At 39.9% G+C, this 27,790-nt stretch overlaps 1 protein-coding gene across 2 annotated transcripts; it reads right to left on the reverse strand.

The window, feature by feature from the left end:
- On the reverse strand, positions 1 to 26,846 carry LOC119494115 (sodium bicarbonate transporter-like protein 11). 2 transcript variants are annotated; one of them, XM_037779738.1, is made up of 20 exons: positions 26,685 to 26,846; positions 15,557 to 15,607; positions 14,735 to 14,812; positions 13,424 to 13,467; positions 12,860 to 13,079; positions 12,668 to 12,749; positions 12,269 to 12,392; positions 10,967 to 11,176; positions 9,508 to 9,592; positions 9,203 to 9,328; positions 8,003 to 8,116; positions 7,632 to 7,764; positions 7,253 to 7,326; positions 5,468 to 5,705; positions 3,717 to 3,823; positions 3,225 to 3,390; positions 2,877 to 3,050; positions 1,938 to 2,133; positions 629 to 798; positions 1 to 348 (listed from the first exon to the last, which is right to left on the reverse strand). In XM_037779738.1, exons 1-20 carry the CDS (start codon positions 26,743 to 26,745, stop codon positions 282 to 284), a joined length of 2,520 nt encoding a protein of 839 aa, XP_037635666.1. In that variant the 5' UTR covers positions 26,746 to 26,846; the 3' UTR covers positions 1 to 281. The 2 variants fall into 2 exon arrangements, with proteins under 2 accessions (XP_037635666.1, XP_037635667.1); XM_037779739.1 differs by lacking the exon at positions 26,685 to 26,846 and adding an exon at positions 21,739 to 21,932.
- Between the last annotated feature and the right edge of the window lie 944 nt (positions 26,847 to 27,790).

The following is a 27,790-nucleotide window of genomic DNA, read 5'->3' on the forward strand; positions in this document are numbered from 1 at the left end:
GAAAGTCCTTCATGACTATATTGTTAAAAACAATAAAGATGCAGGAATGTTACATCTTAAAGTATCGAAGCTGCATTGATGCTAAATGTGTGATGAACAATGAGATAACTTCTGAGGGGTGTAAATGGTCGTCCGGTCGGTCACCAGCAGAGTGCTCACATCCAAATCTTGCGGTCCAGAAATGCATTTTGTTGAGTTGTTAACACAATCAGTGAGTTCTGAGTCTGTTTCCCCTCCAACTGGAGGAAGTGAATCCATTCATAAAGTGTGCTCTCGTTGCTCTACATGTGCTGGGCGTCCATGATATCCAGATACTTGGCGTCGATCAATCGGGGAAGCAGGCTGATTCTGGAGATAAAACACAGAGAGATAATGTACAGTTACCTGTGAAAGTATCTAAAGGTGTGAATCCTTCAGACCCAAACATTAATTCTGACCATTTTTGCGTTACAAAAGTCTTTCAAACTCCAGTTTCCAAATCTAAAAAATGTGCAATGTTTCCACTGGTAAACAGATCTTCATGTGTAAAACCAGTAGAGCCTAATGTCAACTCTATGCAGACTCTACGTAGCTCTGTTTTGGTTTCCGTGGTCCCGCTCTGCCCCCTGTTGGTTCTGGGTCGTCTTACCTGACAGGGACCAGCAAGATCATCAGAAGGGGGAAGACCATCTTCATGTAGGGCAGAGGATACATCCCGAACGCACACAGGATGATTAGCTGGACCATCTGCACCGCGGTGAAGAAGTGGACCTTCCTCTGAGGCACCCGGCGGACGTAGTGTGTGGGAGGATAGGAGGTCTAGACAAAGAAATGTGCAAGTATGATGTGGTTAAATTACATTTTGCTTTATATTTTGTTTTGTTAATATAAAAGTGCAATATTGTCATGTAAATCCGCCTGTTGTTGCAGCACAAATGAACATTTCAGTGGGAAAAAAAGTTTTTTCCATGTTGTAAGGAGATATTTTTCATGTTATTATTATCAAATTCTTGTTTTCATGAGAAATGTTATTGTTATAACGACATACAGGCTGGTCTCATAAACGTTCGTAGCTATACCCATGAAAAGTAATGTACTGTAATTTGTATATATCCCACAAAATCAATTTGTGTGTAATCCACGTAATCGTGAACTAGGAAATAATGCGTAGAGAGGAGGTCTGGGTGGATGTGTGGGTGAAAACAATACCAGATTTTCTCCCAGCAGACCGGCGTTCGTGTCCCGTGTGAAACCAGAAGTCAACGATTTATTTGTCACGTAAGTTACGTACTTAAGTTACGCCACTTTCGTAGTTATTTTAAGCCTAAATAAACCTAACTAAGTAGTTTTGTTGCCTAAACCTAAGGAAGCTGTTTCCTGGGAAGAAGGAAGTTTATTTTGAAAAGACTGCATGCATGTAACAACTGGAAATTGACACGTGTTGCTGGACAATTGAAGGAAAACGGACAAAAAAGAATGAATAACTTTTAAGTAAGATATCATACAAACCGTTGTATGAGGATACGTTGCCACGTATCACTATTATGAAACTTTATAGCTTTTTCCCAAACTCAACATGTCTCGTTAAAAAACAATTTTTTTCTTCATAACGACATACAGACTTGTAAATATAAGCTTTTCTCGTTATAACATGATAAGTTGATATGTTGAGTACCAACTTATTAAGTGTTTTGTCATAACAACATAGCAACCTATCATGTGATAAGAAGAACTTTATTCCTGCTTTCTGATAGAAATGAGCAGACTAGTTGTTATCATGGTTGCAGCAAACATGTCGTAACTTTTACTCTAAACTTTCTCTTCCTGCTGAATATCTGGATACCAAACATCAACCACTGGTTGACATTTTGGGGGGAGCCACCGTGTGAAGTTTAATGGATAAACAGGAATAAACAAAACCGATCAACCAATCAAACCACAGTGTCCTTCCTGCTCACCTGTTCCTTCAACAGCAGGCACATGCGATCCATCATCTGGTTCCCATCAAGCGAAGTGGCTGCGATGTAGAGGAAGAGGCCGTAGAGGACGGGCTTGGGGATCCACTGCAGAGGGATGGGCAGCATGAACGCCGACAGGCCGATCAGGATGTTGGCGACCAGCGAGGTCAGACGAGTCTCCTTCACACTGACGATACTGTTTCACAACAAACGCACAGAAAATGCACTTAATTAATATCTGATTAGAGAACATGGACAATACTTATCTTAATTAACGGCTATTTGTAACCCCTAATCACACATTCACACATTATGGCCTATGTTTTTTAAATCATGCTCATTTTCAGGTTCATACTTGTATTTTGGGTTTCTACTGGAACATGTTTACATGCTTCAATGTTAAAAAAACACATTGTTTTTCTCATCCCGTCTGTCTGAATATACCTGTATTCACCATCTGTCTGAAACGCTCCATTTTAGCGCCTGTCTCTTTAAGCCCCCCTCCAGAAAAAAGCCCAGTCTGCTCTGACTGACTTGTGAGACAAATATGGCGCACCTTTGCAAATATAGTTCTCAAGCTGTGGGCGGTATAGTCTAATGAGCCTGCATGTGACATAGGAAGGGCGAGCCAAATCTAAATTGCTTGTTGAATCACATGTTTTCAGATCTAGGCAGCCCAGAAACAACTGACTTGGTTGTGTTATTTCACAGTTTGTGAGTTGGTAGGCACTCCAGATACCCAAATGTATCATGAGTTTTTCATCGTATATCCTCTTTAATATATGTTTACTTCACTAAATACCTATTGAGTTATTTTTTTGACAGTATTTGAACCGACATCACTGTCCGACACCTCCAAAATAAGACAAGCTTCTGTTTTCAGTCCGCACGTCTTTCAAAGCACCGCCTGCTTTTCGTCCTTGTTTTAACTTCACTCACGTCGTGTAGACGTGTCCGTTCTCGACGTGCTGTTCCACCTTGGCCAGCTGACGGGCGTGCAGGGAGGAATGTGGGAAGGCGGCGTGCATCCATGGCAACCCCAGACAGGACATGAGGATGTTGATGAAGCCAGTCAGCATTAAGTCCCAGTGGAACGCTGTGCCTTTTAGCAACCTGGTTCACACACACACACACACACACACAGGTGTCAAGTGGTTTGTCAATGAAAGACGGCAGCAGTGCAATACAACCTCAGACAATAACAATAACAGCCTCCAGATTTGTACAATAAATAAGAACATGATGTGAAGGGAATATGCCACATGATTCAGTAATTAAAGCCCTTACCTGTGTTCTGGTACGTGTGTGAGCGAGATGACGATGTTCTGGTCGATGAAGATGAGCAAGGCGAGGAGGAAGCCCAGCCCGACCGCGCTCAGTGTGGTCATTCCTGACAGCTTATCAAATGGAGGGAAGTTGAAGATGGGGCCATTGTGGACACTGAACATAGGAACTAATAGGATAGAAAACATTAAATGTAATAGCTCTTTTTCACATTTGCAAGGTAAAACAATGACAACATTACATCATAAAAGAAATCGTGAACTTTGCTGCTTTGTTTTATGATCAACATTCAACCCCGTGTCTTTGACCCACATTGATTCAGAACCCCCCGCTGGGTTGAAAGCTCTCTGAAAGCAAATATCTTCCTTTTTTTTTTCTCCACATCCAACAGAAGGATTTATGAACAGTGAAAGGCGTTCTGAGCCAAGGTTGTGACTTTAAGTCTCAAGGGGTTTTTCTTCTATCAGTTCTTGTACGTGACAGATCTGTACTCACGCTCTATGTCAAGGAAAAGGTAGGAGCCAATGAAGGAGAATACCACCACAGAGATCGGCAGAGCGCAGTCAGACACCACCTCCCTGACTCTGGCATTCAGATACGGGCTGTTAGGGGGAAAAAAGAGACACATTATTTCAACATTTTGCAACTCTGATGTAATAAATTCTACAAGTTTTACTACTGTATTTACAGTAGTTACTCTCTTAGCTTGAAAATGTCAAGTAGTGGAAGTTTGGGATGGGAAAGAACTATGACGCCCCAGGAGACAGACATGGAAATGCACACATTTATCTACCTCATGTATTACGTTATTACACCTGAAGGGTGAACATCGTTGCTGTTGATTTGTAACCTGCTGCCTGACTCCTGGGATGTAGATGTTCTCTCGTTTTCAGGTCCTCCTATGGGACAATATGTGCAGCTACATGCAGTGGTGGAAGGCCACTAATTACATTGACTCTAAATATATTCTAAATATAGCGTGTTGTTGTTCTTTCAGGTGGCTAAAACATGTTTTAATCGGGCCCCGTCCACAGCAGTACATTGCTTCGCTCCTGATCCGGTTGCTTCTGTCTGTTTCTCCAAACTGGGGGCGTGCCGACCATCATCTACTGTAGGTAATACACTGACTATGGATAAGTACCTCATACAAACCAACTTCAAAACACCCAAACTATCCCTTTAAGTACAGGTTTAAGGTACTTCCATTTGTGCCACTTCATATTTAAAGCAGTCAACAATGTAAAATATACACCAGTACATATGTCAAGTCCTGCATTCAAAATTGAGCTTAATGTATAGAGTTATATTGATAGTATATTATACTATTGGATTATTGTTACTGATGCAACCAACATGTAAGCAGCATTTAATGTCAGGTGGTTTAATTCACCGCATTACAATCTGCAGGGTAACTACAACTGTTGTTGTGGGGTAGAAAGTACAAATTCCCTTCTGAAATGTAGAGGAGTGTAAGTATAAAGTAGCAGAAAAGTACCTCAGGATTGTACTTCAGTACAGTACTTAGAGTAAATGTACTTTCCACCTCTGCTTACACAACATTTCAAAGGTAAATGTTTTACCATTAACTCAACTACATTCATCCGACAGCTAGTTATTAGTTATTTAACAGATTAAAATGTTATATTCAAAGCAATGGTCGCTTTATAAAACAGGATGAATTGTTACACATTAAACTACCCAACAGTATATAAAGTAGTTTAAATTAGCCCCACATGCTGCTTACATGTTAATGTATAAGAAATAATAATTCATTCATCATAATAAGTACTTTTGCTTTTGATACTCTTATTGGTTTTCCCTATTATTTTCCCTTAAATAAGTAGCTTTAAGTCTGGACAAAACATCTTATGCAACACTGACAACAGTGTCACATACAGTATATATTCTCTTTCTATACTGTTTATTGAATCTGGCTGTGCCGTTGCATCAAATGAAAAATATTAAAGATATAATTTTAAACACATTTACCCAAAATTCAGCCTGATATTTTGGAAACTCCACTATAATTTGAAATAAAATTCTCTGGGTTTGAACAATGTCTGTAGCGGCTGACCCACCTGCAGGTTTTTTACTTAAATACATACTGTATTTCAATCCAGGACTTTTGCCTGTAACAGGGTTATTTTATATTGCGGTATCACAGAGTGTAATTTAAAGGGTTGTGCCACTACTTGCTGTATATATTTTTCTATAATTTGATTAAACGGTCAAGTAAGTGAGCGTACCTCCTCTTGACGAGGTAGAGGGCGTAACCGAACCACAGAGTCCCCAACATGAGCAGCAGACAGAGGATGGGCCGTTCTCTTGTTGTCAACACCAGAGATTCAGGCAGGAAGATGGACACAGTCTCATTATGATGCTCCGTCTGGTTCTTCGCCTTCTCTAGGAGATCAGTAATCTGCTGAAGCACCAACGTGCTGTTTGTGGTCGCCAGCGTGGGTCCATGGTAGAAGTGATGAAAAACTAGGAAGTGAGGGACAAAAGAAGAAAGGGATGAAAAAAACTTACTTTTGCTATTTTCTTACATACAGACATATACGGCAGGATATTGCTGCCAACATGCTTGTTTTTACCAGATTTTTCCCATGTTGATAAGTAATAAGTTATGTTTTAAGAACATACCATACTCTCATGTTATAATTAGAAAAGTTTCTTTTTTAAGGGGGTACAGGTGAGAGATGGGGGGTAGATAGCAGGTGAACAGTAGATGTCACAGGAGGTGTACATCATCTGAAAGCTGGGAACCTGAAGATTAATTTGAGATGCTCAGTACTGTGTGTCAAGTTGTTCTAATCAGAAATCAGAAATAAACATGAATTAATTAAAATGAATTGTAAAAGTGTATAAGGGTGTAGAACATGATGATAGAAGTATATGATGGCCATTCCCATGCTCTATTATGTCTCATAAGTTGTTGCAGCAATTTTTGGGTTGAATTTAACAATCTTTTACCACTCAAGGATCGATAAAAAATTATCAATAATCCTACCAAAATACTATATTAAGACACCAAGTCCTTGAGGAACAGGCTGTGATTATCCTAGAGGTCACCACAGGTCATCTTATGCAGTGACGTCAAGTTTCAAAAAATTGTATTTATCTATGGTAGCTAGAGTATTTTCCCTCTAGCTATCAGACTGAGCCGGCTACAGCCTCTTAAAGACAGTAATTTCTGTCGTGATCGTCGGCGATCCCACGGGTCTCAGAGGGTTAATGACAAGATAAAGTGATATGTTTTTTATAACAAGAAACATTTATTGTAAAAACAGAATCATTTGTTATCTCGTAATAAGAAAAAAATAGCATGAAATATATATCTTGATATAATGTGAAACGGAATCTTGAAAAAATGAGAACAGTTTCTCGTTATAATAAGACAAAATAAACAACATGGCTATATTTATTCTTGCTCTTGTAGACTGACACATTTAACATATTTGTCAAGTCCTAAAAAGGCAAAAAAAAAAATCAAGGGCTGATATAGAGAATATTAAATAAAATACACTGAGTGTCTTCATATGTATTGTACAACCTTATCGATACAATTCCCCTTTTATGTATTAATTCTCAGCATATTTCCAGACATTCAAGCACAATCAAGCACAGTATTCAAGCTCAGTTTGATGTAGTTTAGTAGAAAGCCACGACAGCCTGAGGCTTAAAGATGAAAGCAGAAAGCTCTAAAGAATCAATCATTTGCTCATTTATTTCCTCGTCTTGTGACAAACTCTTGTGAAAAGGATATGAACAGAAACTATGTCAAAGACTTTATTATATTTACATTATAGTCTGTTTCCCCCCTCCACAACACTCAGGGGGCCTGTTTGATTTCATGCTTGCTTTTTCCTCTAAAGACTCCACGATGGATATGTATATTTGCTGGGCTACATTACCTATATAACAAATGACATGCGGGGCGTTTAGACATTCCCCCTGCAGCGTGGGGAGATAGCTCTGCTGCAGAAGCATTCAAAACATGTTTAATGTAGTCTGACCTTGGCTCGACTTACTTTTAACCGTGCCTTTCACTGCGTCCCCGACAAATGCGATGGAGATGAACAACGCAATGACTTCTTCTGTTGAGCTGGGAGATAACAAATGTAAAAAAAAAGAGCATGGCGTGATCATTCATGTTTTATCAAAATGTTGTTTTTTTCATGCAGTCATAACAGTCCGTTCAAGGCGAAATGATGGCCCAGATAGCCGAGAGTGCACATTAAACTAAATTAATAATCATGGCCAGACAACAGGAAGTCATAACAGATGCTTCTTCTCTTATCAGTGACCTCACCTCAGTGCATGGCCACACCGTTAGTCACATATATTACGAGTTTAAGGGGCTTCCGTCTGTGATATGTCACATTAACAAATGTGTGTTGTTGTATTCACCGTTTGAAGAGCTTCATAAACAGGCTGACATTGAACAAGCCTCCGAGGATGAGGAACAGACTGTTCCATAGACCGATGCAGGCGTAGAAAGCTTTGAAGTCGATGTCGTAGTCGTCGCAGATCCCCCTGATGACTAAAAAAAAACATACATAAAGACACTGTTTTATTACATTATAATTAATAATATTCTCAACTGTCTGGTAACCTGGCTACCAACTTTGGTTATTTGAAGCTGTTCAGCATCAGCCTTGAATTGCAATGCATTTGCTGCACGTACTGTATATACAGTATGATACAGAGTGTTTCTGTTCCTTTTTTGCAGGTGGTGTGCTCTAAAGATTAATTCACCTGTTTAAGGACGCAATACACACCGCTTATGAAGATGGCCAGTGGTGCAGTGGTGAGTGGAATGACGAGAGGTGAGCCAGCAAACAATGAATAGATCACTCCTCCAATACTCTGGCCAACTATGGTCTTCTGAACATCTGTAAAAAAAAAATAAATTCAGATGAAATAGTTAAAGGGGTCATATCATGAAAAACATATGCACATACATTTGGGTATCTGGAGTGTCTACCAACCCACAAACTGTGACATAAGACAACCTAGTCAGTTTTTTGTGGGCTGTCTAGATCAGATAACATGTAAATCAACAAGACATTCAGATTTGGCTCCCCTTCCTATGTCACATGCAGGCTCATTAGCATATATCGCTCCCCCATCTGAGTATCTCCAACAAGGTTATAATAGTTTTGACTTTTCAGTTTCATTTTAGTTTAGTTTTAGCATTTGCTAGTTTTAGTTTAGTTTCAGTTTTCGAGAAAGGTTTAGTTTTTATATATTTAGTTTTAGTTTTCTTTTGTTTGTTTGTTTATGTAGCTATATACATATATAAATACATGGTTGGAGAACTGTGTAGGAACGGCCATAATGTTCACTGTTTAATCTTTGCACTACTTTAGTGTCTGATGTGAAGCAATTGTGTCACAGCGCCATCTGCTGGAACGTCAAGTCCGTTCAATTTCTGTGGTTCAATGTCAAGAGAGTTGATGGAAATCGACTCCTTGCCGACTCCTTTTTTTGTTGATATACTAGAGCTAAAAAACAAAAATTAATTTACGTTCATTTTGTTTCATTGTTTCAATTTAAAGTTTCTCTTAAAGGATATGTTTTTTATATTTAGTTTCAGTTTACTAACAATATATTTCACTGCTTATTTTTGTTTTAGTTTCAATTTTAGTTTACTATAATGCCCATGATCTCCACCCACAGCTTGAGAATATTTTTTCATATTTTTCTCACAACCCAATCGGAGCAGACTGGGCTTTTTCAGAAAGGGAGCCTTAAAGAGACAGGCGCTAAAACGGAGCGTTTCAGACAGAGGGTGAATACAGGTATATTCAGACCGACAGGATGAGAAAAATAAAGTGTTTTTTGAACATTAAAGCACGTAAAGATGTTCTAGTAGAAACCCAAAATACAAGTATGAGCCTGAAAATGAGCATGATATGTCCCCTTTAATAACATTATAGGGTGTTGCAGAGCAAGACAACAAAGACAGGAGTCCATACCTATCTCTCCTCTTGTGCTTTCGTCATTTAATGAGCCAAAGGCGATAGCGGGCAGCAGAATGGCGATGTAGAGGAAGATAGCCGTGGTAGTGTACTTCAGCAGACAGCGGTCCTTCCCAGTCATACCTGGATGGATTATTTAAAGGCTTATTAAAGATATAAAACAGCCAAAACCTGAAGATATCTATCTTCAAAATGTAAGACTTTCAAAGAAGACATTTCATGATGTTGTAGCAGAGGCCATTAAGTTAAATCAATATGTTCCCACTTAGTAAAAGAGGTATTACAAGAAAGAGTTAATATACCGTCTGTGAAGTCTGAGGGGTAGAGGGGGAGTCTGCGACGGAGGTCTTCATAAACACCTTTACCGGCTTTAAAGAATTCTATGCACTGTGAAGAAAAAGACAGAATTTAGTCATTTAGATTGGACATTTCAAGAACCACACTTAGATCAAGAAACAATACTTAGTCTACTTAGAAGATGAAATATAGAGCTTCTCTGTGCTTTATTGACATCGCCGGGCCGGCCGTGCATGCTTTTAATGCATGTTCGTGCATGTGAGCGCGCACCAGTGACTAGCTCACGGCCGCCGCTCTGCACTGCTCTCAAACTGCGATTACAGCCGTCCCAACCAACGGTGTCGTCGCAGAAGCGTAGCACCCACCCTCCGGTTCCCACTATTAGTACTTTTACTTCAGTAAAGGATCTGAGTACTTCCTCCACCACTGAGGAATGTGCACTTGCATGTATTTGTTTGGTCAGTGGAGTGTTGAGGGTTTGTTTTGCTGCGTCGAGATCCCTGTTGTGCTGACACAGTGGTCCCGTTGAAATGATTGGATAACCCCTCCACTTACCCCACAGAGCTAATAGTGGACACAACCTCAAAATATCCCTCTTACTGACTTTTGTGAGTGAGAACATGGTAAACATTTCCTACATTTGCTGGCTGGATTATGGTTTCTTTTGAATGAGCGTAATAAATAATGAATTTTTAGAGACACTTGAGAGGTATCGTAACTGACATCCAACATAAGATCGAACATACTGGCCCACCTGAGTGTCCATCATTGCTTGTTTTTCTGTTATACAAGTTCTGAACCGCGGAGCAGGTTCAAATGTTGGTTTGGCAGCAACATTAAAATGCTGTTTTGAAACGGTTCAGGACATCAGGTGTAGCCGCAACCTGTTGTTTATTCTTTTTTTACAACCCAACTGCATGCTTTCTCTCTAGGCAGTATCTGGGTGTTCCCTCTTCTCCACCCTCCTGCTGAGCGCACACATTTCCTCTTAATTTAAACACTGGACATAATGAAGTACTTTATCAGTACATGGGGCTGCACACATTCTGCTGCCAGAGACACGGCAGACTTGGCAGCTCTCTCAGCTTGTTGCCCAGCTGCTTCTCGTTCCTCGGGCCCGACTGATAGAGTGTGGAAACAGGATAATCAGATAATCTGGCTCAACTACTTTACTTTACTGCTTCACATCTTTATATGCCTGGACGGAGTGGGAAAACAGTCGGTGGAGAGTATAATTGTTGGTTTTACAAGTAACAACTCCTTGTTAGGAAGAGTTATGTTTCCGTATCGTTGTGTGTTAGCTTTTAAGGTTTGTGCTTTTTGGCATCGCTGCTCTCTAGTTATACAACATCATGTTTGTCACATGGCCACTTCTTCTTATTTCATTTCTTTCTTTCTGCTCTGATTGCAGCACAGAGCCAATATGTCTGTTTTTACGTCGCCTGCTTTGCTCTTCTTTCACACCTTAAGTGGTTTCCCTTTACGTGGATCTGAGTCCTCCACTTCCTCCACGACCGGCTTCTCGGTGACGACGGAGAGCTGCTGTCGCTGGTAGACCAGCTCCTGTTTGAACTCCTCCTGGGTCTTGGCCTCCAGAAGCTTCTGTCTGAAGGAAATGTCGGAGAACATCGTGGCAAACGTTCTTCCGAGCTCGATGGCCGTCTTGGTGCTTTTCTGAAAAAAGGATGATGAGAAAGTTACGAGGGATTCTTTCAATTTGACCCATAATACCATAATAACAACCTCAGCACAGTTTTTAACGGAGCTGTGTGTAGGATCTGGCGACATCTTGCAGTGAGGTTGCAGATTGCAACCAACTGAAACTTTCTCCTGTTTTCCAAGCGTGTAGGAGAACTATGGTGGCCGACAAGAAAACACGAACGGCCCTATCTAGAGCCAATTGTTTGGTTTGTCTGTTCTGGGCTACTGTAGAAACATGGCGGCCGGCTGGGTGACCTTTTTTGCTTAGTGTGACATAAAGAATGAGGATAAAGCTGACTTATAGCAAAGCCTTCAGCAGCCAGATCCAAACTTCAAACCGAAACTATGTGGCTTCTCTGAATGCACCTGATTAGGGCGGCAAATAAGGGTTATTTTGTTGTCGATTAATCTGCCTATTATTTTGCCAATTAAACATTTGGTCTATAAAATGTCAGAAAAAAATGAAAAAGGAAAGTTTCCCAAAGCCCAAGGGGGGTGTCTTCAAATTGCTTGTTTGTCGATAAACAGTCCAAAATCCACCTGTCGGACTCTCACGCTATTAAAACTACATTACTTGCTCCAACTGTCAAATGACGTCACGCGTGGGTTTACATTGGAGTTAGTTGGAAGCCCGGGTCGTCACATACTGTTGCTAAAAGGTGCCTCCGTGCGTCGGCACCCAATGCCGAGGGGCCCCTTGAGAGTTGGGAGTCAGAACAGGTAGTCCTGCCCCGTGTCTGGACACACACTCCCCGACCACTTTGTGTTTAATATTTTGCGTGTCATTATAGTTACTTGAAAGCCAGATGCATCTCATACAGATGCTAAAGGGTGCCTTGCGCGTCGGTATCACATGCCGATGGACGTGACAAAGCCTCGGTATGTGACGCCCCCACCAATGAGAACAGGCTCTTACTACAGTATCATGATAAGCAAATATTCACATTTAAGAGGCTAAAAATGACTTAATCGACTAATAGATTATTAAAAAAGTTGTTGTAAACTTCCAGATTGCAAAAAAAAAAAACGGAGTTTTGAATAGAAGAACTGAGAATTGGCGCTTACCGTTCTCGGAGGGGCCAGGATGAGGATGACGTAGCGGGCCTCGCAGCAGTTGCTGCCCCAGTTCTGCGGCCTCTCCAGGCGGGCGATGCAGACGTGACGTCTCTGCAGACTCTTCACATTGGAGCTGAATTGATAGGAAAATAATGTATTTTGGATCAGTGGTGTAGAAATGATTGATTGTGCAGCATTCTGTATTGGCAGGTGTAAATTAGACCAAAGCCACTACCAAAGCCAAAACAAAATGACTTTCCAATGAAACGATTTTTTGTTGTGTTGTCCCCTGTACTGTACAGTCGAATGAACTCAGCAACTAACCACAACATTCACTGAGCTGGAGGCTGCAAGAATTAGTCAAAATAGCACCGTTATTCACATAAATATTATTGCAGATGAACTCACAGAATACAAAGCCAGGACTGCTGGTAACGAACGCCAGTGGAAGTAGCCGTCACACCCTGAATGGTCTCTGACAGAAGGTGAACTGTGGGAGCAAAAAAACATTTCAATGAACGGCCAAAAAAAAGCTTTGAGACACATAGAAATGTCAAGCATCCTTGGCATCTCAAAGTGCTTCTAATATGTTTTGCTCACCATTAAACTCCTTCCCTCCGGCGTCCGTGAACAGCGAGTTCATGACCTCGTCGGCATCGCAGGTCCCGTGGCCGTCCTCCACCATGTGGGTCAACATTCGCCTCAGCACCTCGTCCAGAGTGGCGGCTGTCTCATCCAAAAGGATGCTCGCCTGGGCCAGGAAGCTGTCCAGGTCTCTGTGGGCGCGCACTTCCTCCTGGAAGTTCATCGGCTTCACATACTAGTGTGAGCCAAAAACAAGGGCACATTTAATTGATGATGTAATAACGTCATAGTGCAAATAGGTGAAAGGAGTTTGCTGACTGTATATATCGCCTAACAGCAAGTAAATCCACACATTTCCTCCCAGCTCACTGCTTTCAGATTTAGCTCAGTTGGTTTAAAACATCAAGCGTGAGCTGACATTTGGGGATTTTAGCTTTAAAATGGGACAGTTGGAGTAACAATCTTTTCTGGGCTGGTAAGATGTACAAAAAACCTGTAAAATGTTGTTTTTTCTGTAGTAATTCTGCAGTAATGATTATGACAGAACACAGAGAGGGTGACTGGAAAAGCAAATCTTACTTTTCTTGTTGTGTTCAAAAGCCCAAACCCAGGACACTCGGGATCTGCAAAGAAAAAGCCACGTAGAAATATATACTTGTACACACAGTCTCAGCCTCCAGCCTCTTATCTTTGCTCTGATCCCCACTACAAACGGTTCTTTCATATTTTGGGAAATAACTAAAACATCTCTCCGGTATTAATAGTTAATAGGGAGCACATAGCTGCCAGTTCATGTCCATGAACTTTGTCTCCGTTGTTATGACTCTGGGAATCAGAGCTAGCACACATGATTTCCTAATTGCAGAGGCTGCAAATTATTCTCAGACAATGAAAGTCACAAGAGTAGAATACGATGTAATAGCACAGCACTACAATGAGCTATTAAACTGTATTATTGAATGATCTAATTCATATTCTTAGAACAAATCACACCACAGACTAAACAAGTTATAGTGCAGGCTGTTCTCATTCCCCATTTTTAGCTCTACCTACGAAAAGTAATGCACTATAATTCGTATATATCCCACAGAATAAATTTGTATGTAATCCACGTAATCGTGAACCAGGAAGTATAAAGAGTGACAAGCACCGTGTAGGGTGGAAATTGGGGTGGATGGGTGGGTCAAAAAACACCGGACTTTCATCCAAGAGACCGCTGTCTGTACCCCCGTGTGAAACCAGAGGTCATTGTTGATTTATTTGTCACGTAACTTTGGTACTTAAGTTACGGCACTTCCGGAGTTATTTTAATCCAAACCACGATCTTTTCCTAAAACTAACCAAGTAGTTTTGTTGCCTTAACCTGCCCAAGTCTATCTTTTCCTAAACCTAAACAAGTCGATCTTTTCCTAAACCTAACAAACCTAATCTTTTCCGAAACTTAAACAATTCCATCTTTTCCTAAACTTAAACAATTCCATCTTTTCCTAAACCTAACCAAGTCGATCTTTTCCTAAACCTAACCAAGTCAATCTTTTCCTAAACCTAACCAAGTCAATCTTTTCCTGAACCTAACCAAGTTGATCTTTTCCTAAACTTATCCAAGTCAATCTTTTCCTGAACCTAACCAAGTTGATCTTTTCCTAAACTTATCCAAGTCGATCTCTTCCTAAACCTAACCGAGTCTAGCTTTTCCTTAACCTAACCAAGTTGATCTTTTCTTATACCTAACTAAATAGTTTTGTTGCCTAAACCTTACTAGGTAGTTTTGTTGCCCTCATGTTGCTCGACACTCGTAGGAAAAAACACAAAAAATGAGAAATAACTTTTCGTAAGATATCATTCTAACCGTTGTATGAGGATACGTAGCTTATTTAAACACACACAAACCTGAAAACCCGATCTGGGTGTCATAGTCCTTGTCAGGTGAATCTTGCCCACAATCCTCCTGTTCCCCATCCTTCAGCTCTGTGGATGAAACATACAGTACTGAGCCGGAGTTTCTATGTTTTTTGCTGCAGTTCTTGATTAATAACGAAGGTCATTTCAACAGTGTGATGAAACTGTTCTTCGTATCAAGGTTAAGATGCAATGCCAGACACATTAGCAGTGTCTCCAGTAAGGGACAATTGATGTTTCCCTCCCACCTCTCTGCCATCTGTTGACAAGCACACAGCGAGAGGGAGAGAGAGAGAGACCCAATAAAAACTCCCCCTTAAACCAGACATGCGGCAATATAACAATAGCAGCCTCTCGTAAATTCCTTAATTGTATAGAAGATAAATATGGCATCTCGATCGCAAGTTTTTATGAGGGGAGAAAGAAACAGCCCGACAGAATTAGAGAATTAACCTTAACCCTTCATGAGCAAAGCTTTGAGCTATGATTGTTCCTGCTTCCCATCATTGACTCAGAGATCATCTGCCTCATTATTTACCCATTAATTAACCTCTCAACACACCAGCGAAGGGACTGGCTGTGCTCACCAGCATGTGAAATGGGTCATCAGCGAGCATCCAGAAGTATTGGCATTAGCATAAATAAATGTTGCAATAAATGTATCCCAAAAAACAGTACTGTATTCTCCCTCGTATCCTGAATATTGTTCTCTGTTCTTTCAAAGCAAATCATATTATGCACATAAAAAAAGCAGAACCGTGCTGAGAAAAGCAATCAAAGTAAATAATAATGTGTATTATTGCAGCTACGCACCCATCTCTTGGAAAACATATCCATTCTTAGACCTCCCGGTGGCTGGAGCCTCTGTAGGAGGAAAGACAAAATATGTTATTAACACAACTTCATGCTCAATTTTTATTATAAAGTATTTTATATTAAAATGTTTCACTATTGTTTGTATTGACTTGCAATCTTCAACCACATTATGGAGAAGTTAGAGTCATAATAAACCTTATATTATCAGACTGTTGCTTTTTTACACATCGAGCAGATTCGGTGCAACATTATTCATTTGGATTCGTGTTTTTAGCCGCCTGATCACTGGGCAACCTCCGGGTCTGAGAAGTGAAGCCAATGCAGAAGTGCCTTAAACCTGCATTCTTTCTAACAGCCAGCAGGGGGCGACTCCTCTGGTTGCTAAAAGAAGTCTGATTGTATAGAAGTCTATGAGAAAATGAGCCTACTTCTCACTTGATTTATTACCTCAGTAAACATTGTAAACATGAGTTTATGGTCTCAATCGCTAGTTTCAAGTCTTCTTCAATACAGCACGATGTTCATTTAGTAAATTATGGTCCCATTTACAGTCAAATAGACCATAAAGCAGGGGATGCTTTTGGGCGTGGCTACCTTGTGATTGACAGGTCGCTACCATGACTTTGTCCGGTCTGGGAGTTGTCAAAATACACCACTTTACTCAAGATGAAAACACCCTGACTGCAGTTTCACATTGATTTAAAAACTGAATGTTTATTTATTAATATAGAAAATCCCCAAATATTAGAGAATTTCTTTGGTGTGTCTGTCAAAGCTGGACTCACAACACTACATTTTTTTATATATATTTTATGCCCTTACTAGAGAATCGACAGTAGAAAGATGGCAGGAAAAAAGAGGAGAGAGAGAGACGGCAACGCAGTGCAACAAAAATCCAGACTCAAACCAGGAACACTGAGGTTCATGATCAGCACCTTAATAAACCCACCACGGCACGCCAGCTGCACCATAACATCTTAAATATTAAAGCACTGAAATCCCTTCGTTTCCAGACCTATTATTTTTTCATGCAGGTGTTTGACGCACACACAAACTGACCAGCACATGGTGATAAAACTGTGCGAATCTGGACTCCATGTTGACTGACAGTAGCTCTCTCTTCACAAGAAAAACATTCACCAGCTGGAATCAACCTTTTCAGCTGCTCCCATCCCACACACACTCACTGATTCTTTGCAGACAGAAATTAAAATATGTGAGCTTGTTGAATCATTATTGCCAGTCAGACCTCGAAGACCTTTAAAATAGCATGACACATTAAGTGATATAAATGATGGAGATAGATGTCAGTTATGGAGATGTTTAACGAGGACAGTGAAAAGCGGCGCACGCTGAGAAACTGAAAAGAGATCTGACACCAGCTGTGTCTGATGTTTGTATAGGCGGTCATGTATCTGCGAGACGCCGCTGTAGCCGCGCAGATGAGCTTTTCCTCGCCGGAGGCAGAGATTGGCTGCGGGGGGCTCCCGAGCAAGGCTATATCTCAAAGCAGATTAGACAGAACATTCCTAGGCCTCCTCCACTTCACAGGAGTCTGCTCAGACAACAGGGTGCCTCGCACTGCAAACGAACTGTTTGTACCGGAGGATGTGTGGAGGACAACAGACAACAGGGTGCCTCGCACTGCAAACGAACTGTTTGTACCGGAGGATGTGTGGAGGAGGATTTAATCTGCCTGATTGACATCTTTACTGCCTTGTCTCATAAAGATAAAGGTCAAGTTTATTGTAAATACTCTACATTATATCTTATCAGCACGATCAACAGTAGACACCACTAAACAGTAATGAAGCACACTTTTCTCATCAGCTCCAACAGTTAAATTGGCGCGAAGACATAAATGACATTTGTGCTTCAAAACTAAGATTGGACAGGATATTGACAGTGTGGGAAATTTAACCTGTTTGTTTTCTCCTTCCGTCATTGTTCAATCAATACAGACATCTACAGTAAAGGTTCATCAGAGATGACATGTTGTAGTGTTTCTGCGGGCCTGTGTGTTTCCTGTTGGGGGTTGGGTTGACTTCCTCATTCTTACTGTGCAGTGGTGGCATCGACGGAGACAGAAGTGTAAGTCAAGCCTTTGACATTGACACTATTCCTTAAAATAGTCTTATGACCCCGTTCATGAACTATTGCAAAACAGGTTTTGGTGATATCTCGTGATATATTTAAAAAAAAAAAAATCCAAGTTCTAATCCTGCGTCCCTGTGTTAATTGATATCTCCTGGTATGTGCCAAATATATGTAAAAAAAAAAAAACACATTCAAGTATTTTTATATAAAAATTCTTCCTTTCCAATTGTCCTTTTTTAAATGACAAATGCCCTTTTAACCCTTTTAGATCACATCTCGGTCATATTGTGCACCTTTTTAACAATATATATATATTAAAAAAATCCAAAATCCATTCATCTTTTCTTCCTGTTTAACAAAATTTGACATGTGCTTATGTAAACTAGTACCAACCAGTTTCAACCAATAATATCATGAGATTTATCCTTCTATTAATCTGCAACTTTTAGTGACAAGGGAGGTTTGTGTGCTGTAACTTGTTAGCGGGCCAATCGAATGTGAAGGATTTGATGTAACTGTTCACCGCTCAAATATTCTGTTATTCTGGACTTTAAATATTTCTGATGACTCATATTGAAATCGTGGGAGTATACCGTAATTTAACGTGATTTGGGATGACTAGCTTAAACTTGCATTCTTTCTAATAGCCAGCAGGGGGCGACTCCTCTGGTTGCAAAAAGAAGTATGATTGTATAGAAGTCTATGAGAAAATGAGCCTACTTCTCACTTGATTTATTACCTCAGTAAACATTGTAAACATGAGTTTATGGTCTCAATCGCTAGTTTCAAGTCTTCTTCAATATATAACATGATGCTTATTTAGTAAATGATGGTCCTATTTAGAGTCAAATAGACCATAAAGCAGGGGATGCTTTAGGGCGGGGTTACTTTGTGATTGACAGGTCGCTACCACGGCGTCGCCTGGTCTGGGAGTTGTCCGTGTTTTTGTCTTATAACTTTAACCCTTTCACAGTGTGTTTTCACTTCATGAAAGTTAATCGTAACATTTTGGTCGCCTAAAAATATCGTATTCAGTCAGCATTTGGTTGTACTTAGCTCCACCCTCTCGTGTCACTACTGGTTGCAAAAAAAACAGGATGGCAACGGCCAAAGTGCCGAACTCAAGGCTTCAAAACAGCAGTCCGCAAACCAATGGGTGACGTCACGGTGACTATGTCTACTTCTTATATACAGTCTATGCTTACAACGCAGACGAGGGAGGTGTGAAGCAATCAGTATTGCTCCATTCAAATGTGTCCACATATGAGCAAAATATGTCAAAATACGCCACATTACTCAAGAGGAAGACACCCTGACTGCAGTTTCACCGTGATTTAAAAAAAACTGAATGTTTATTTATTAATGTTTCTGAGATTGAGATTTTTGTTTGTCCATTCTTTTCTCTCACAACTTTTAAAAAACTTGTTTGTTATGTTTTAACTGTGACAAAACAACAAACCACCTCTCTGTTAATGCCGGTGATTTGATGTCTATAATTCCTTTATTTCACTGGACAAACAGGGCTGACTTAAAGCCTTAAAGGCATCTTTTATTAATCCCTGCCACCCTGCTATCTGTGGGCAGAGGATGTCCTTGAGCGATAGGAAACACAAGAATCCTTGTTGGGTCTCTGAGAACAAGAGCTATACACAGCTGCAAACTCTGAGCTGAACCGGCCAAGGTCAAACCATCAAATGTGCGGGATCATTGCAGCTTGTCGATTTTTGTGCGGGCAGCTGTGCCATGAACAGAGTGTACTCTGTAGGTCACAATGTACACATTCATATATTGAAATAAAGCAAATAACAGGAAGGAGGAACTACAGCTCATTCCACTTCAACACCTCAAAGGCCGACGATAAGGACTACCTGATGTTTGGTTATCGGTTATCCAGCACGACGGATATAACCGCTGAACCAACAGTAATCATAGTCACACAAGTTGGACTCCACTCACCAAAGTACACATCTGAATGAGTTTTCTTCTCACTTAGACATCAAAGAAGTCAGTGTGACATAAGGGATTATATCCTCTTGGAGACTGGAGTGTTTTAACTCTTTCTAATAACATTCAGTTTTTGGTGGATGACATAAAACGGTTAGAAGTCTGAAGATAATAGTAGCAAAGGACGAGGATGCTGTAGATTTGATACCAATTGTATCCTATTATCATCAACTTCAACCAGAAAACGTCTTAAAACTGAGTGGAAAGGCCGAGATTAGAATATTAGACATTTTTCTGCTAGATAATCTTCTTAATCCCTGACCTGAGAAAATTCAAGTAGGACTTTTTAACCTGTTAATGGCACTGAACAGAAAATACATTGATACTCAGTGTGTTGTACGGCTGCAGCTACTTTTCATTATTGATTCATCTGCCAATTATCTTCTTAATTATTTGATTAATAGTTTGGTCCAGAGGTGGGATCAAGTCATTGTTTTGTAAGTCCAAGTCTTTGCACACAAGGCCCAAGTCCTAAACTTTGAGTTCTGAGTCCTAAACAAGTCATAATGCCTTTGTCACCAGATGTAATGCCATTTACGTCTCCGTCTGCAATTTTTGACCTGCATGTTTTGCATACTACAGTTTGTTTTTTGTTGACCATCACATAGTTTCTGTATGTAAACAAAATCATCTTTGGTATAATTTTTCCCAAATGGTGCTCAGTAACAAAAACATTACTTCTTCATGGTTTTCTCCTGCGGCTTGATTGGATGCTGTCGGATTGGTTCAAACAAAGTGGATCTGGGGAATTAAGTGTTGACTTGCTGGGAATGAATAGCATTAACGTTAGTTGATTGAGGAATTGAAGGAAAATTAATTGATTCGTGGAAGGCATCAAGTAGTTTCACGTCAAAACGCTCAAGTCAAAGTGTCGTCATGTAGTGATTGCTGTTAAAGGTCCAGTGTGTAGGATCTGGCGGTATCTAGCCGTGAGGTGAGGAGATTGCAACCAACTGAAGCCTCTCCCGTGTGCCAAGCGTGTTGGAGAGCTACGGTGGCCGACATGAAAATGTGAATGTCGCTCTCTAGAGCCAGTTAGTTCTAGTAGCATCGGTCATTCGGAGCAGAGCCAGTGCATAGAGTGTGTGTGTACATGGGAAGTGAGTGGTGAAGCAAGAGAGAGAAAGCAGCGGCGACGTTATCGACTCCGGCCCAAGCAGGAAAAGTTAACAGTGTTTGGTTTGTCCGTCCTGGGCTACTGTAGAAACATGGCGGTGCAACATGGCGGACTCCGTGGAGGGGGGATCCGCTCCCTATTTAGATCTAAACGGCTCATTCTAAGGTAACAAAAACACAACGACTCTTACTTTCAGGTGATTATACACTATAGAAAACGTACTTATTAATATTATATTACATTTCTGTCAATAGATCCCCCAAAATGCTACACACTGGTCCTTGAAAGTTGAGTTGAAGTTGTCTTTTTGGATTTCAAGAGTCCAAGTCGTGACTCGAGTTCACACCTCTGATTTGGTCTATAAAATGTCATAAAATAGTGAAAGATTCATAACATGGTAACATCTTCCAACAACTTGTTTTGTCCAACCAAAAATCCAAAACCCAAACATATTCAGTTTTCTATCACAAGACAAAGAAAAGCAGCAAATCCTCACAAAATAGAAGCTGGACCCATTACTGTTTGTTTGGAAAAAATTCTAATGATTGTTTCAAAATCTTCTGTTGAATAAGTGTTTTAAAGCTCCAGAGTGTTGGATAGCCTGTGTTAGTAGTTATTTGTAATATAGTACTTCAAATCCTTCCATGACAGACTGTAAATATTGACCCATACTGCAACCTTTTGACTTTCTGACTCTCCTGGCAATAAACACATCTTGCTCATATTCTGTAGTTGTATTATCAAGAATATAAAGAATTGAAATAGCACCCAAAGAAGCAGGCAAATAAAAGATAAAAGGATGAAAACCTGTGCTATAGGCCCATATACCTTTAACATTATGCTATCAGCACACACACACACACACATCCTGTAGAGAGGCTCTCTCCACGTGTTTCACACAGTTGGCTCAGGTTGCACCATGAAAGACCTTCTCACCCCGCCCCGCGCCTGTAAAACTTACCAGATGGCACAAAATGGAGGACCTTTTTGGCTTCCATGATGTTCTCCAGGTTTTTTATAAGTGAGGCCCTCTCCAAAGGTCAACCCATCATCCTTTCTCTCTGCTCCCAAACGCCCTGCACTCACCAGTGATCTCTTCTCAATATCTCTCATATACACACACACACATGGTGAGGTGAAGCCACCTCCCTGCCCCTCCTCCAGCAGCACATGGGTCTGAGGGGAGGAAGTGGGAGGGCAGGAAGAGCGAGAAGGGCGGCTGAGAGGCTGGTTTCACTCTGCTGGGTCCTTGTGCCTATATGAACCGGAATCTATTAAATAAGGGTTAACAGGGTTTGGTGTTTCGGTTTTACAGATATCTGTCTCTTATTCTCCTGGTTTACTTTATACTTTTATATAAGAAAGAACTGAAGAAGCTTTTCGGATGAGATGTGAAACGTCTTCAAGAACCTAAACCAAGTCCAGTTGCTGCTGATTGAACCCTTACTTGGATACCACGACCTGGATGACTGAGAACCTTCACAAACATATCTAAAAACTAGGTATTCCTGTCTGTTTCTCCAAAGCGGGGGCATGCCGACCTACCATAGATAATACCTCATACAACCCCACTTTCAAAAGACCCAAACTATCCCTTTAATCACTGAACAAATGTCCTAGTATGTTATTAACTGTCATATATAGATGGGGTAGAAAATATGCATCTGTAAGTCAGTTCAAAATTAGTCAAATAATTTAAAATGATAAACTCTCCCTTTTTTCTTTTTCATGTTTGTTAATTTATATTTGGGACCTTGATGTTTAGATTTGGTCGGGGGTTCCTATGAGTGGGAATGAGATTAATTTAAAATCACAAAAAAAGGGGGAAAAAAATCTTTGTGTAATTGTGTTATGTTTTTAACTCTCTTTTAAGGTGCGGTGTGTAGGATCTGATTGCATCTAGCGGTGAGGTTGCAGATTGCAACCAACTGAAACTTCTCCCGTGTGCTAAACGTGAAGGAGAACTACGGTGGCTGACGCAAAAAACGTGAATGTCCCAATCTAGACTCTGCGTTTGGTTTGTCCATTCTGGGCTACTGTAGAAACATGGCGGACTCCGTGAAGACGACCCGGTCTGCATGTAGATATAAACGGCTCATTCTAAGGTAACGAAAACACGATTCTTATTTTCAGGTGATTATACACTAAATAAAATACTTAATATTATATTCCATTTCGCCATTAGATCCCCCTAAATGCTACACACTGATCCTTTAAATAAAGATATATTGGAGGAAAAAAAAGCCAGCCAGCAAACTTTCAAGAAGGGAATCTTAATAAGAGAGTATTTACTTCTTTTGATAATACTTAAAATATCCATGTGTAGATTATTTATGTGATTATTTTAATTATTTTTATGAAATGATTCTGTTAGTTGAAAATGTTATTTTCAGCCCTTTTATCTCAGCGCCCCGTAAACACCAAGATCGGAAACTTTCAGATTGTACACGTAGTGGTGTTAACAACAAATTTATGGACAAAGAAATAGACATTTTACATTAACCAATGTGAACTATGCTGTAGTATTCAAACACTTTAAACAACTCCATTACTTGTACCACAAATAGACCGCTAAAATTTAAAAGTGCCCAGTGGAATTTTGTTTGTACACAAAAAAAAGAAGATGTTTACATTCACAATTTCTCACACAAATACAGTGTGTTAGTGTGTCCTTTAGGCCTAATGAACTTGTTGGAATACATTTTATAAAACATTTACAGAGCAGGTTTTTGGGAGGATTTAAAACTTACACTGTTTACATTTAGTGTTCCTCTTTCTTGCCTATGTTAGCACATTGCTGCGTTTCTTGGCACGTTACCGCCGCCTATTGTCGATCAGCGGAATTGCATGAAATACCACTCAGAGGAAAAGAAAAAAAAAATAACCCACTCTTCAAAACATTGCTTCAAAGCGCTACTAGTGGTAAAAACTCCACAGGGTGCCTTTAACTACAAATGTCTCTTCAATCATTCTCAAGGTACCGAGGAGGCAAATCTGCCCTGTCAGACTTTTGTAAAGAATAGACTATCATGAAGTAGCTGAAACGGATGCAATAACCGACACAAACAGATTAAAGCCACACTGCCCCCCAGCTGTAGACTATAAAGGAATTATAATGCTGAGTTTTCATCTGACAATTTGGGAGACAAATTTAGTTGCCAGGGTTGAACGTTAATAGGAGCGATAAAACAGAAAAAAAGAAATGACCTACTGCAGGGAAATAAATTTGCATTCAAAACAAATAGACCTTGTATAAAATATAATATACTATTTTTGTTATTTGTTATTTTATTTTATTTATTCATTTATTTTTTTACACTTATTTGTAAAGTGTCCTTAATAAATTGTAAATTGTTATATTATTATTATTATTATTATTATTATTATTATTATTATTATTATCTTTGTTGTTGTTATTATTATTATTATTATTATTATTATTATTATTATTAATAATAATAATAATATTATTATACCTGCTTGTTATTTTTCTAGAAGTTACAAGGCCTTGTCAAACTTTTTTAATTGACATCAAAGCCAGTCGCAGGGCACAACTCAGGGTGCTCAGTACATTTATATTTCATACAGTATTTTTGAATTTTGATTGGTGGATGCAAAAAATAACAAACCCAGTCTCCAGGTAGGAAAATGTTGATTATATGGGGAAGAAAATTGGGACAGAGCATGTGCAGGCATGACTTTAACCTTCATCGCCATGAGATGGCAGCACAGTCTATTGATCAAAACCAGCATGCTGGCACCAGCAGGAATCTGACTCAGGTCACATAGCTCTGAGCCTCAGTTGGATAAGGAGTGGCTTTTCTTGGTGAAAGAGGCCAATTGAACATAATTGAGATTTTTACTCCCTCTAGAGTGCACCGCGGTTTGTCGAAGCAAGTTGTATTTTCAATTTTTTACCTCACAGTTGGATGATTGCAGAAGGGTTAGAGCTGATGGAGACCTACAATCATGGAAATGGTTGTTCATTTCAAATGTTCTCCCATCTGAAACAGGGTTGTAGCGCCCCCTGAGGACTATTTTGGGAGTGTGAGGGGATTTTTCTGATTTATATAAACTAATTTAATTTTGGTTGAAGTTGCACATGGAAATACTCTGATATTAATCAGATATATTTTGATCAATAGAATGAAATTATGATACAATTTTCAATTATTATATACTATATAATGTATATTTTACAACGCCTGATCAAATGGTGTAACTGTAAAGGGATTCATAATTTTTCTGACCAAACCAGGTTAAAAAAAGACACGTATTTTGTATAAAAAGCCACTCGTAGGTTTCATGTTGTGGCTTCGGCACTGATCCAAAAACACTAGAACCTTTCTGTTTTTTCAGATTACGGAGCTCATTCATCACTTATTATTCTCAATAAAAGTCATGCTGACATTTGAATAGACTGCACACATTACGTCCTCAACTTCCCTACACATGTACACGTATACTGTACGCAATAAGTCAAACAGTTACCATATAGCATCCTTAACAAAGAGGTCAAAGCAATGAAATGCTGCATTAATAAACTAATGTTCCGTGGTCAAGGGGTTCATTGCAAGTGCACAATGAGTTTGTCTTCATCTACTGTGAAACATTAATCAAACTCCAGGAGCACCTGAGGTTTATAACCAGGGGGGAAACACACACACGCAATAACACCTGAGAGGCATCATCAGAGGAGCACAAAACACATAAAACATAAAAGCATGATATTGTTGGTTATGAAAAGCAACAAAACATAATGCCCGAATAAATATTCAATTAAACTGTGCCAAAAGGCCTGAAACTAAAAGCGGTTTCACGGTTCAGTAATGGGCGCCATATAAGAGCTACTGTTGATTTTACTGACGCAAAGCTATAAATGTGTAACGGCGAAGCTTACAGCCATCATTTCTGCAGTCAAACATTAAATATGTTCACATGTGTGGACAGACTGCAGTGAGATTATTATTCATACTGAAGAACCAGGAGAAATTTAAACTGACTCTTTAATGACCATCTGAGTTTATTCTTTCTCAAATAAAACATTAGATGCTGCCGCTAAATGTTAATGTTCCTGTTTATTCTCAACCAATAACTGTGGAAATATTGTTGTGATCAGTCAGTTTGACGTGACTCACCCCTTGTCTGACAAAAATAAGTGTTTGTAACTTAAAAAATTCAATACACAACGTAGAAGAGATGCAACAATTAGACCACAAGTCCAATGTAAACGCTTTTCAGTGCTGCTCTGAATGAATCTAAATCGATCTGCTGCTCATCACGTTCACACTGTGACCTTTTGTTCATGAAGGTCATCACATCTACAATCAACACTGCATGTCATGCTAAACAAGCACAACGAAAAATGCATGCAAATTAATCAACATTTTAGATTACAGCTGCATTATTTCATCACACACGTATCACATTTTATTCCCCAGAAATACTATTTGGATCAAATAATGTTTTGCAAATAAATTAATACGATTTAAAAGACGCATAGTTCATTCTGAGTGAAGATCACAGACCAGTGCACAATGACAAAAAAGTCAATAATAGTTACTTTAATATAATTTTCAGGGCTTCCAAACAAATTCTCAGTTGAATAACACTCTTAAATTTTGTCGACAGATGTGTAAAACTTTCTCCACAAAGAATCACACAAAAGCTCCACTTTAAATCTTGTGTTTACCACAGATGTGCTCATACGTTTCTTGGAAATAAGTCATTCAGCATGAAAAAGCCTAAAAAAATGATTCATCGACTAAAGAAATCTCAGTCGGTTAAAACCAAAACGACCAACTGGTACAATCCTCCCATCTGGTGCTCAAAGCACAAAGCAAACACTATAATGATCATACACAGATACTATTGTGACTCAGGTCTGACTTGCTTTATGACTCTTACCTTCAGAGAAATGATTCACGGTGACTCCTGACATCTCCTTTGCCTCCTTTTTGGTCTTCATCAACCTGGGATTCTTGCAGTGCAGCCAAATATGGGTGATAAAACTCAATACAGAGCTGAGATTGCAAAATGTGTTTCCTGTATGAGAGTTTGCAGCATGAGTGGTGTTGCGGGCAGGCCCTCAGGTAGATGGGAATGTGTCACAACCAATGAATAACACCTTTAATGTCCTCCCTGCCAATCACAGTGAAGCTGACTTTATGTGCAAAAGGTAATGTGGAAGATGAAGGTGGACTTTGAGGAAAGAGGAGACAAAGAAGGGGGAGGACAAGAGATGGGGGAGGTAGGTGTGAGGAAACTACTTTTAACCCCTACTGGGACTCTTTGATATTTTAATGCAACTGTCCTGTGAGGCGTTTACCGCTTTACTGTTATGCTAAACCAACTGTAGTGTTCACCTGTATGATTCACTGCAATATTCATGCTATTCAAAAGATCTCTAGGCATGCGTTACTACTTAAAGGGATATTTTGGGTGTTTTGAAGTGGGGTTGTAGGAGGTACTTATCCATAGTCAGTGTATTACCGACAGTAGATGACGGAGGGCACGCCACCCCCCCTTTGGAGAAGCAGACAGGAGTTACCTCACGGAGACAAAGCAATGTACTGCTGTGAACGAGACCGGCAGCAAAACGTATTTTAGTCACCTGAAAAAAGTTTAAGTGTACGCATTATTTTCATCGCGTTACCTTGCTCTCAGGCAGCCCTTTCCTACAGGAAACTGAAGCCGAATCTATGCTCTCTTCAAGCCACCAGATTCCATTGACAAAAACAGCAATTTTACCTCGCAGGACACAGTTTCTGGTCTACCGCTGCCTCGATGGGTTAGTTTGTGTTATTGTGTGACTTAATTGTTTTAAAGGGGTAATTTGGATTCACCAAAGTCCACAGCAGTATATTGCTTTGTTTCCGCGCAGTAACTCCTGTCTGCTTCTCCAAGCTGGGGGCGTTCCCACCGTCATCTACTGTAGGTAATACACTGACTATATGGATAAGTCCTCATACAACCCCACCTCAAAACCCCGGAGCTATCCCTTTAAAGGCAAC

Source organism: Sebastes umbrosus, chromosome 9 (assembly GCF_015220745.1).
Source record: "Sebastes umbrosus isolate fSebUmb1 chromosome 9, fSebUmb1.pri, whole genome shotgun sequence".
In the NCBI taxonomy this organism is placed as follows: Eukaryota; Metazoa; Chordata; class Actinopteri; order Perciformes; family Sebastidae; genus Sebastes; species Sebastes umbrosus.